General features: G+C 47.4%; 1 protein-coding gene and 1 non-coding gene across 2 annotated transcripts in view; both read left to right on the forward strand.

Annotated features, from left to right (window-relative positions):
- The window catches only part of OSBP (oxysterol binding protein), a 29947-nt gene extending 25661 nt beyond the window's left edge, over nt 1–4286 (forward strand). The window contains exons 12-14 of the mRNA XM_017670059.3: nt 696–877; nt 1672–1892; nt 1987–4286. Of these exons, the coding sequence (XP_017525548.3) occupies nt 696–877; nt 1672–1892; nt 1987–2129 (546 nt within the window). The 3' untranslated portion in view covers nt 2130–4286. The remainder of the gene's footprint in view (nt 1–695; nt 878–1671; nt 1893–1986) is intronic.
- Nucleotides 4287–11365: 7079 nt separating this feature from the next.
- TRNAK-UUU (transfer RNA lysine (anticodon UUU)) lies at nt 11366–11438 on the forward strand. Its single transcript has one exon. It is a non-coding gene; the product is annotated as a tRNA-Lys (tRNA).
- Nucleotides 11439–12352: the final 914 nt, after the last annotated feature.

Below are 12352 nucleotides of genomic sequence, written 5' to 3' on the forward strand. Positions count from 1 at the left end.
AGACAGACAGACAGACAGACAGACAGACAGACAACTTAAGTATATATATATATATATATATATATATATATATATATATATATATATATATATGTATATCTCTTAAATATACACATGGTGATTCAGAAAGAGGAGAGGTAAAGGAGAAAGTCAGCAAGAAAGGGGGCTATACAAAATCCTCCTCTTTTCTGGGAAAGGCAAGAAATAGAATAAAAGTCAAGAGCAGTGACAGATTGAAAATGGGAAACAGGAAGGACTAATAAAAGGATTAGAAAGAGGAGACATGGGCAGTTTGACCCCTGGGAAGTCTGAGCAAGAGTTTCATGTGACCACCACAGTGGAGTCGTGCTGGGACTTTTGATGGGTGGGGTGAAGGCTACTTGGGGATTTAAATTTGTTTGTGGCTTTCTCTCATTTCTGAAGAGAAGAATTCTGAGTACCAGTCAGATCCTTTTCTACATATAAACATTACAACGAAGTCCCTATACAACAAAATGATAATGAAACCCTCAGCTCACGGCTCAGTTATTTTAAACAGCTCAAGAAAATATAATGAAAGATTTTGGCTAGCTTCACGGTGTTTGTTGTGAAAAGATTTCAGCAGTATCTACCCTAGGACGTTGTTTTCTAGAACAGTCAGGTAAGCTGACCTGTGTGACTGCTGTCCTCCAAAGCCTTGCTCTCCAACCTTGTAGGTGACAGGGGAAGTGACAGACCCATCAGGAAAAGTTCACTTTGCCCTTCTGGGGACCTGGGATGAGAAAATGGATTGTTTCAAAGTACAACCAGTCATTGGGGAGAATGGGGGTGATGCTCGACAGAGAGGCCATGAAGCAGAGGAAAGCAGGGTCATGCTGTGGAAAAGGAATCCTTTACCGTGAGTATCAGTGTGCCTGCTGCCCAGGTAACACTTCGACGTCAACCCTGGCACCGTGTTGATGGCATCTGCCTTCTTCCCACTTGTATGTGAGGACTGAGCAAGGGAAATCGGAACGTTTGGAGGGATTACCGGAAGGGTGTCACTGTGGGATATGAGTTGTAGCATGCCTTGTCCCAAGAAAGTTCAACCAACATCTGCCAGAAAACATTTGGTGCTTTCCAGGTCTTTTGGATTGTGAATCAGATGGATATTTTTCTGTCATTTAGAGCAAAACTACCCAGAATCAGCTAAAGGTGAAAAATGCCCACACCTGTTAACTATGTAACCTAAAGCTGAGCCCAGCAGCAGTATAAAGCTCCCGCGGGCCATGGACAGGACTTTGGAAGTAAATTAAGATGGAGGCCTTTTGTCTCCTGTCATTGTCTCATATGTTCAGTCTGTAGCAATAGCTAAGATTACCCTAGAAAGGGGGATAATTTAAACGAAAGCAAAGAGGAATAAGGAATTGTCATTTAGAAGAATGTACCATTTTTCCTTTTGAATTTCTTCCTAATTTCAGCTGAGCACAACACAAGCCCAGTAAACTATTGAAATGAGTGATGCTGAGGAGGGGACAGGAATGGTCCAGTTTGGGCCCCTCGTAGGGGAACCTGACCTGGTGGTCCTCGAGTCCCGTCTGTAGAACGACGGCCTTGGTGGTGTGGTCTGTTGGCAGTATACTTAGTTGTGGCTCCTTAAGTAGGGTTCAGGCTCTGGCATTACCCTTTCTCTTTCTCATCTAATACTTCCAGGAAGAATGCAGAAAACATGTACTACTTCTCAGAGCTTGCCCTAACTCTCAACGCCTGGGAAAGTGGCACTGCCCCCACAGACAGCCGGCTGCGGCCCGACCAGAGGCTGATGGAGAATGGGCGCTGGGATGAAGCCAATGCGGAGAAGCAGCGCCTGGAGGAGAAGCAGAGACTTTCCAGGAAGAAGAGAGAAGCAGAAGCTGTGAGAGCCACGGAGGATGGTAACGAGCGTCCCCCCTCTCTGTTTCGGCATGTGGGGAGAAGCACGTGTTTTCCACTCTAATTCTGTTTCGCTTTACCCCCCTTCCCTTTCAGGCACACCCTACGACCCCTATAAGGCACTGTGGTTTGAGCGCAAGAAGGACCCTGTCACCAAGGAGTTGACCCATATTTATAGGGGAGGATACTGGGAGTGTAAAGAAAAACAGGACTGGAACTCATGCCCGGACATTTTCTGAACCACAGTAACGAAAAGGAGGAGGATCCAAAGGAGAAGAGGACAGAGGATGTGCAGGAGAGCTGGCACTTGTGACTCTTACCCAGGGCTTTCCTCAAGTTTGTCTGTCTTAACCAATCATTTTTTCCAAATCAATCACCCGACGCAGATGCCCGTGGTGGTGATTGGCTGGTTGCCTTAGCTGATTGAAACTGAAATCGACAACTAGAGACCTGTGTTTGGTGGGGAGAGGCTAAGTGGCTGAAGGTTAGCGTAGGTCCTCGCCCGCACAGTGAAGCACTCTCGGCTTCAACCGCTGACCCCGTCTGAGATGACGTCACTCACCCCCCCCCCCACCCCCGTAGTACCTGCTCATCCAAGAGCTACGCAAGATTATGATTCAGGGGCATTTTGGTGCTGTTCACAGCAAGAGCTGGTTTTAGAAGTTCCTTTAGAAAGCAACATGTTAAGACTTAACTAGCAGAGCCATCATGAATGTTTGCAGAGGAGCTTAGCCGCAGCGCTATGAAATGTGTTCCCATGTGAGGTCAGTGGGAATGAGGCGTCCGTGCACAGAGAGAGCCACTGTATTGGAACACTGTGACAGGGTGTGTTCTGTGAGGTTGAATATTCAGTTACATTCTTGGAAGTTTCTGTCTTCACTTGCGTAACACACTTCTGCTGTTCTCCATCTTTGCTAGCGACTGGAGGCCACTTCTGTGGTTTGGTAGGAGGGTTGCAGTATCCTCACGAAGGGGTTTGACAGACTTCCTCAGGCGGAGAACTTCTGGGAACACCAGGCAGGACAGAAGAAGACTGCCAACCACCTTTGCTTTCCCAGTTCCTCCTCGCCCCATCCTTGTCTTTCTTGCTTCCCTTCTCTTTCTTGGTACACCGCCCAGCTGGGTCTGTGCCCAGTGTGGAGCAAGCATTACCTGCCCCATCCTGATGTACTTCAGAATTTGAGAGAAGGAGTGAATCTGGAGTAGTTTTCACCATCTCTCAAGCCCCATGGACTGGAGCCACCTCTGGAATAATGTGTTAAATATCTGTATATTATATATATGTAGAGAAAATCTAATTTTTCTGTTTGATTTTCCTTCTTCCCATTAAGAGTCTTGTTTTTTGATATCACTTGTCTCCCTGGGACTCTCTTGGACACACTGATGCGGACTGGAGCTTCCTGTTTTCCATCTGATAGGGACAGACAGATGTGGAACCTGAGCAGGATCACGGCCAGCACTTAATGAACTGGGACTTTATCCCTGGTTTATATATTGGGGTGTCCACTCTGCTCACCTACGTACCTGAGTCTTGAAAATGAAATCCTAACCTCTTTCCTGCCTTTTTTCCTTCTTTTGTTAGGAAGAGTATGGGTGGAAAGCCAAGAGGGTGACTTCCAGTTTAATTCCACTCTCTCGGTCCAAATCACAGCTCCCACTGCTGATTCCCACAAGAACCTTCTTCCTAGGTACCGGCCCGAGAGCAGCATCGCGTGGGTGGGTAGGAGACCAGCTCCGCTGGGCCCTGGCTTCCTGCATATCCTGTTCTGTGTGTGTGTTAGTAGTCTTGTTCCAAAACCTACCCCCCGTGCCACCCACCCTCGGTTGAGGATCACAATTTGAGGTGCCTTCCTTGTATGCTTTTTGTTAGTGTTTTTTGTTTCTGTTCCTAACTGCTGAGCCTCAGCCAGTGTGGGTCCTAGGGCAAAATATCATTCCAGATAGGAAGCCCTCTCTCCACGGACATTGGACTTATACTGGGTAAATCAGTACTTATTCCTTCCCCACCGTCCCTCCCTTCCTGGCTGTGATAAACTTGACGGAGGGGCAGCTGCTGGGAATTTATGCCCCAGACCCCGATTCCCAGCACAAGCAAGGGATTGTGCCAGGGCATCTTTCAAGGAGCCCAAGGAGCCGTGACCTAATCGGGGGCCTTCAGACAGAGTGGCAATTCCCCAAGGACATTGAACTTCCCAGCTTTATCTCCCTTTCTTCCTCCATCATCAGCACTACGTTTCCAGCCTGACCCCCAGTCAGATTCCTGCTAATGGAGAGGCTTTGAGTCCTTCAGGTGAGATGAAGTCACATCAAAACAAAACTATATATATTTTCCGTTGTTTTGCCTTACTGTTTTTTTTCCAAGAAAACTACTAAATTAAATAATTTTTAAAAAGCCATATTGTTTGTCTGATTCGCTTCTACTCTTCCTAGGTATGAAGTAGGGGTGGGGAGGTTGCTGGAGACCAGGCCCGCCTCTGGAATGTTCCTGGGAGCCTGACATTAGTGAGAAACTAAAAAAAAAACTGGGTATGGATTTCCAGATGTTTCAGCTGTTAAGGAAGTTGTGGAAGGCCCAGGAACAGAAGAGTAGTTTTAACAGCCCCTTCTGCCTCAGTGGAAATGTCATCCTCAGTGCCCCACAGTGGCATAGGGGGGAACAGTTCAAGTGTTCTTGCTACTGGACCTGTTTCAACACAAAAAAAAGTTTTCTTGAATTTCTTTTGCCCATTTAGACGCTAAGATTCATAAGCTATTCCACGTAGGGATTCAAATTTTCCATTTTGAAACATAAGCAATTGAGTATTGATTTGAACACCTTGGAGAGAAGCAAGGACTGGAAAAATGCTTGTTTAGGTTTTTTCTAAAGTTCAGGGAGGGGAGAGGGTAGGCTAAGTAATCAGAGGTCTGGAGGCGCATCAGCAAGCACAGGGCCTGCATGTTTACTAAGCATCTGCTTCTGTGTCCAGGGTGCTAAGATAGGACTTCTGAACATTGTCTGGCTTACACTTACCCAATTTTCAGAGGTAAGTGTTAAAATTGTCATGTTGACCATGAAGAAAGGCCCTGAAAATCCTCATTTAAAATAACTTCTCAAATCACATGGCTGATGGGTTAGTCACAGTGTTGGAATTCAAAACTGGGTTTGTTTAACCCCAGAGTTATGACCTTTACATAAACATCTCCCTTTTGTTTAGAAAAAAAATGGGTTGGAAGGCAGCTAATAGTTAAGGCATTTGTGTCACATCATGCAGAAAGGCACGTTTCTTTTTCCAGAGGCTTATTAATTTGAATAGTACCATTTTGGGGATCTACCCGAAGGAAGGGTCATACTTGAAGTTCAGCCTCCAGACTCCCTGATTTCTCAAGGCTTGCATGTCCCCAAATTGGCTATGTTGACAGGGTTGTTTTTTAGCCTGGTTCATGGGAAGGCCACATGTCTGTCCCAGTCATTTTCCAGATACTCACTGCTGGGCTTGATGTTCCATTTCAGCAACAGTTTTTTCCTAGTGGGCTGAAAACCTCTGCAGTAAAAACTTGATGCTGGTGAGAGCTGCGTCCAGCGATCTTGAGCACTGTGGTATATACCTTCCTCCAAGGGGCAATCAGATGTGCCTGAAACATTTTAGAATCTCTCCTTTGGTCCTTTAATGGGTTATTATGACATGAGGGGTTGGGAGTGTGGATCCTGTGGGGTCTACCACACTCATGATTCAAAGTTATGACTCGGCAAAATTATAAATTCTTACACTTGTCAGGGACCTCTCAAGTCCCACAAAAAAAATGTTAAACTTACACATGTCAAGTTTAACATGTAAGTGAAAAGCAACCTGTGGGATGGTGCTAGAAGGTGTGTAGAAAACTCAGAAATTAATAATTCAGTGTATACCTTGTGAAACTCTTAAGATTGTTATAAAAATTTAGAGCTTCTAAAAGCATATAAAGCTTTTGCCCAATACTTTGTCCTGCTCTGTGGACAGCATTCCAAGCTTTTAATGGCTTTCCCTTCCAAAAATCATCAAACAAGCTGCAGTCATATTCTCAGGCTTTCCTCTGTACTATCTTGTCAAGTTAAGTGCCCCTCTTTGGTTCACATTGATTCCTCAGGGGAAGGAGGCAGGGTGGCCAGACAAGGCATCTTTAAAGGCAAGAACTAAAGAGATCAGAAATCTATAAATAGCCTTGCATAAGTCACATCTGAGTTTGACCAGTGATTTTAGAAGTTAGTAAAACCGACTGGTTCTGAGATATGGCTAGAAATGGCTTTCGTTCATTCATCGAGTCACTAACCATTTACTCCCTCATTAGGTAACACATAAGCAACGCAAATGGAAAGAAAGTTCAGATAAACAGGCAATTACAACCTAGTTTGAGAAGTGATGTGAAAACACTAGGGGGTGGGGAAAGGGGGTAGAGACATGCCAGAGAAGGCTTCTAGAACTGGGAGAATGTATCTGAGTTGGGAGTTGCGGGTTTAATGGAGGTTAGGAGAAGGGAAATGTATAAAATACTGCATGAACAAAGCTGAAGAGCAAAGTCCAGAGTCTGGGTGGCTGCATGGATGGCTAGAGCTTAAGGTCAAGGAGAGAACTCTGATAGGGTTTCATGTTCAACTAGGGAGCCAGTGAAGAATTTTAAAGCAGAATGATGGGTTCCACAGTGGAACATGCCTTATGCATAAGAAGGTCAAGAAGTTGGAGAAGATGTGAGAATGAAGAAAAGTGGAATGATTCCAAAGATACTGAACTGGAATGAACAGCATTTGGGCAAGATTATGGGTGGAGATTGGGCGAAGAGAGCAATTTTATTTTTCTGGCTGGGAAATTTATATGGAAGATGGCAGTAAGATAAACTAGTTTAGAGGGATAGATTGGCTCATTTTTGGACCTTCTGGATTGGAGGTCCTTATGGAGAAGTTGAGTAGGCACTTTAAAACATGAGTGTACAGGGTGGGTGAGGAGGGAGGGAGAAGGGGATTACGGGGCATTATGATTAGCACACATAATGTTAGGGGGGTTCACGGGAAAGGCAGTATAGCACAGAGAAGACAAGCAGTGACTCTATAGCGTCTTACTATGCTGAAGGACAGTGGCTGCAATGGGGTGTGGGGGGTCTTGATAATATGGGTAAACGTAACAACCACAATGTTGCTCATGTGAAACCTTAACACAATTGTTTATCAATGATACCTTAATAAAAAACAAAACAAAACACAAGTCTGTACCTAACAGCTACATTTTTCCAAGAACAGATGAGTGGGATGCTAAGAGAAGCTGCACATTAAAATCACCTGGTTAACTTTAAAAATGTATGATCCTGAACCCCATCTGCAGTGATGCTGATTCAGTTAGGGCTAGGACAATTATATGAATGCAAGGGATGCAAAATTATGAAATGGGAGGTGGAATAAAATCAGCATCTTAGGGGAAATTATTAAACTACAGCTTGTTTCTCAGTTAGAGAGGTCTGAGCCAATTCCATGTTGACAGTGTCTACATATTTTAAATTTTGAAAGTGCTAAGATGGAATTACAGAAATTGAGGCCTATTTTAAATATTTAGGTTTAGCACATCAGTGCTTTCAATATACATATATAACTCTTTCTATTAACTCATCTAGAGGTTAACACTGAACATTCAAATTTGTAGGGTTCACAAATAAATGGCCTTCATATTGTCTTCTATACATTTCTTGAGTCCAGTTTGACAATAGCTGAAAAATTCAAAATGTTCATGTCTTATAACCTTGCAATATCTGCTTCCTCACAAGAAAAACAACACACAAGGTATGTTATTGCAGTATCGTTTTTAATAATGAAAACTAGAAACAAAGATTAAGATTTTCTCTATTAGGAATCTGATTAAATGGATTATTTTATATCCATACAATCCAATATTGCATGGGCTATAAAGAATGAAATAGTCACGCATAACTGACATGAAAAAAGTACATGATTTCTTTTTACACGAGAAAAGCAAATTGCAGGGCAATTAAAAAACAACTAATAAAAAGTATAACTATTTACTACTTCTTGCTTACAGAGGCCTTGCCTCATCACCTCTGTAATCTTTGTTACATGCCCATCTCCAGCTGAACGTATTTTTTGTTACAAAGGGCAAATATTGTTTTACTATAGATATGCACAAAAACCCTTGAAAAATTGCTGAAATAGCTCAGTTAGGAGAGTATTAGACAGAAGAGCATAAAGGTCCCTGGTTCAATCCCGGGTTTTGGCAGCGATTCTAGGCCCCATGAGCAGCAGTAGATCCTCGGGCCTCTTTCTCTGCGGCAGCAGGCAGCGCCGGCCTTTTTTCCCCGGTCACCGCCCCGGTGAGCTTTCTCACTCACACGTGATTGGTTGGTAACGAGCTTGGGGTAGACCGACAAGGGCGGGTCGGCTTTTTCTTTCCTTTGGATGTAAAAGAGGGACGAAACTGGAAACCGAAAAGGCATTTATGTCGTTCTTTTTAAACTGCTCAGAATAAAGGAAGCATCTGTTCCCTGATCTGGGGCCTGCCTTAAACCGCGTCCTCCCCGCAGGCTGCGCGCGGCACGCCGTGAACATCCCAGCCCTCCCTCCTTCTTTCCTGTTTCCCACGGCGATCCGTTTGCTGCCGGCGCTGGAACCTCTCTCCGCGGGTGAAAGGTCAGCTCGTCCCGGCTCTGCTTCGGGAGGTGGCGTCCTCCGAGCGGCGCGCGCGGGGCGCTGGTCTGCACCGCCTGGGCAGCGTGCTCGGCCCCGGGACGCGCAGGGGCTCCACGAGGATGGCGACAGCCTGGACCCCCTCTCCACCAGAGCAGTCCTCGATCTGGGCTCGGGCCAGCTGGTTTAACAATACCAAGGACCTAGGACAGCTTTTGGGGATGGAGACTGGGGAGGGATCGGAGGCCCTTTGTGGTTTCTGCCCAGACTAGGTTCCCAAATCAAGTACAGGACGCTCAGTTAAATTTGAATTTCAGAGAAACCACGAATATTGTTCAGTATAAGCATGTCCCAGATACAGCATGGAACACATATTCATTGTTTTTCTGAATTCAATTTTTTAAAATACAATATGATGAGAACATGGCCCAAACCTGACATAGAGAATCTCTGAATTCAATTTTAACTGCATTTTTTATTTTCTGCTTTGCAAGCCACTATCGTGCATCACACCCTCCCTCCGCTCTGAACTCCACGTGCTCCCACCCCACCCCGGGCCTCGGCTCCCCCAGAGCACACGTGCCCCCGCGCTGCGCGGCGCCATCTCTGCTCATTCGCCCACTCCGCCTTTTGCGGGCTGAGCCCACCTGTTCCCACTTCTCATCCTCAAGTGCCACTGCTTTCATATCACAGATCCCTTCAATCCCCTGGGCCTTTGCACGTGCTGTTCCCGCCTAGAGTGCCACATCCCTTTCCCTCCAACCAAGCCCTCCTCTTCCGCGCTAAGCCCCTTTGAAAACTCAGCCTAACTGCCACCCTCCAGGGGAAGTTCCTGGGGAACAGCACCGCCCCAGCGCTTCACCTCCCCTGCACTGTGGACCTACTATGGGTGGAGCGGGGACCAGCTCTTTAAAAGAACACGAAAGTGCTTTGGTAACACAGAGTAATGATTAGAAGGCAGGAAGAGTAGAACCTGGGAGAGAAAAAAGAAGTTAGAACTGCCTTTAAAAGTGGGCGGGTGTATGCCAGGCGGGCGGGAATGGTGATTGCAGCGGGGACACTCTGTTTTCTCCCGGCCTCTTACTTGGATCCTAAGTGTTCCCCCCTGGGATTAACCTTTCGTCTTCAGGCTGGAAATGGCAGGGTTTACCCTTTTATGCCAAAGGCCCAATGTGGATAAAATAATGTTCCTGTGGCCAGGATTCCCACCTGGCCCTGGTTGGCTGGCTCACTACACATGTGTGGGCAATACGTTGCTATTGACTCTATAGAACTCCTCCCAGTGCTCTAGGTGACTCGGTGGCACTGTTGCAAGGCTGCAGGAGAGCAGAGCAGCAGCTAGAGTGGTGGCAGCGCCGAGGACAAAGGGACAGAGGACGGCTGTGTGGGTAGAGAGGCCCATAGGCAGAGACCGGCTTGCTGCATGCAGACTCGCTCTGAGTGAATGGGATTTTAGTGATTGACCTGCCACCGTGGAAGTAAAGTTGGGTATAACCCTTTCACCCCAAGAACGTTCTACTGTCATTTCTTTGGTCACACTGAATCCATAGCGACTTTTCCGGGGCTGAAGCCCATTGGCAAGACACCCAATTTTTCCTAGGAGTGTTGACTAAATGCCTGGGCACCATAACCTAGCCAAGTTGACAGTAAAATTCGCAGTCACACATACCGATATACTTCATGCAAACTTTGAACTGCCCAATCTATTCCCGTTTTGTTTTCCTTCTTATGGATACTCATCAGATTTTTCGAGTCTTTTATCAAAATGCTTCCTTCCACTGAGGAAACCCCAAATATGGGGGATGAAATCCCTCATCAGCTAGCATTGAGGCAGTTTAACAGAAAGAGGCGGGCATATTAAAAAAAGCAATTATGTCTCCGATTTGACCCCTCACCCCCACCCCCGCCTGGAATTTTTAGGTGAAGACTGGATCTTCCCTCTCCCTGTGTCTCAGCCTAGTGGCTGGCCAAAAAGAAGGCATTCCCCAGGTGTGCACTGCATACCTTGAGTGGAGTGGCTCATCATCTTAACAAGGTTTTTGTTTTTAAATTAGGACCCAGTCCAGAGCCTCCAAATACTCCACCCCCATCCCAGACTAATGTGGACAATTCTGGAAGCCTCTGGACAAGAGGATGTCTGATTCCTAGGGTGTTTCCTGGTGATCGCCGCGCGCTCTTGTCTGGTTGTGATGAAACCAAGGCAGCTGATGGATGTAAATGTGTTCTGTAAACTGCAAGATGTTGAGAATAAGAAACTCCCCAGTCTCTTCTGAAATCAGTTCGTCCTAATATAGTTTCTGACCGGGGCGGGGAGAGCAGGGGGCGCGCTCTCCCTTATCTCCCCGCGAGCGGCCGCGGCGGCGGCTTCTGACCGGATATGCTGGATCTTCTGCCTCTGCTAAGCCGCCTGGCCCTTCCATTTTGAGGTGGGCACCTGGGGAGGGGACAAGGAGTTGCCAAGTGGCGCTCCACGTAAGAAAGGGCAGCTCGATGCCTATAACACGGCTGTGGCCTCCGGCTCGTGCCCTAGGAGTGAGGGGCAAAGCCGGGCGCGGGATGCAGACAGCGCACAGCGGCTCCTCCTTCCTCTGCAGGATTCTGCAGAGCACGGGATTCACGTTTGCTGAGGAGTCGCCAAATAAAAGGCGTGTGTCCTGTTTTATTTAAGAAATTTGCCTTTAGGTGCCAAAGAACCACCTGCCCCCTTCCCTCCAACCTCCCCTCGCGTGGGACCTACAGGTTGAAACCAGGTGGAACCATACACAAAAGAATTTCGGCGTGGTTGTAGGCTCTGAGACGCCTTCTTTTTTCCCATGAGCGTTCGTGCTCGTAAGAGCCCGGATAGCTCAGTCGGTAGAGCATCAGACTTTTAATCTGAGGGTCCAGGGTTCAAGTCCCTGTTCGGGCGAATATTCTCTTTTCAATTTAAAAATGAGACCTGGCTTTGGGGAGCTGCGTTTGTTGGCGGAATGCCCTGGAGCGCGCTCGTCGCGGTCCAAGCACTGCCCGGGGCAGCCGGCGGGCACTGGGCCCCAGGGACTTGACACGCTGACGTTCTGCAGCTGCGGCCCGCGTGTTGCTGTAATCACAGGAAGACAGCGGACTTCAGGAGTTCCCTGGGATCCTGCCAGTCGCCGCCCCGCTTTCCCTCCGCCGGCCCCTCCGCTGACCCTCTCTTGGCTTCCCTCCCGCCAAGTTCCTGAAGAAGACGACACCTTTCCCTGCCACCTTTCCAGAATATTTATGTACGCTAGAAAGGAAGACGTGGCTATCGAGGAATGAAGCAACTTGGCAGAGCAGTTCCCCCTTTCTGAGCGAGCTCCAGCCCCTCCTCTTCCCCCAAAGTGTGACCCTGAATCCAGCGGGGAGTTGAGGTTGAGATGGCAGCTTCTGCTGGTGCGGGGAAGAGGGGCCTTATTGGAAAAGAGTGCGCAGGAGGACTGGAATGGAATGGCCAAGTCCCGATGTTCGAACACCAAAAACATTAGCTCCCCTCCACTACAAATTATTAAGGGAAGCGATCGTCTCCGGAGAGTTTTTGAGGAAGCTGGGTTGTGGCCACTAGAGAAGCTCAGGCATGGCTTCACCCAGACTAAACTAATGCTCCCTGTGAGGTTAGGGACAGGTGCTCGCTTCGCTAGGGACAGGGCCTTCTTTGGTTCTGCCAGGCAGAAGAAAGCCGGTAATTCCCCAATAACAGGCTGGGGTGCGGGCTGAGTCAGTCGCCCTCTGAGCTGATAGGCTGTGGAACCCAAGGGGTCCCGATTAGCGGGCAGGGCTAGGGCGGAGGTGGCCCCTCTGGGAGGCGGCGCTCTCCTTACC

Source organism: Manis javanica, unplaced genomic scaffold (genome assembly GCF_040802235.1).
Source record: "Manis javanica isolate MJ-LG unplaced genomic scaffold, MJ_LKY HiC_scaffold_25, whole genome shotgun sequence".
In the NCBI taxonomy this organism is placed as follows: domain Eukaryota; kingdom Metazoa; phylum Chordata; class Mammalia; order Pholidota; family Manidae; genus Manis; species Manis javanica.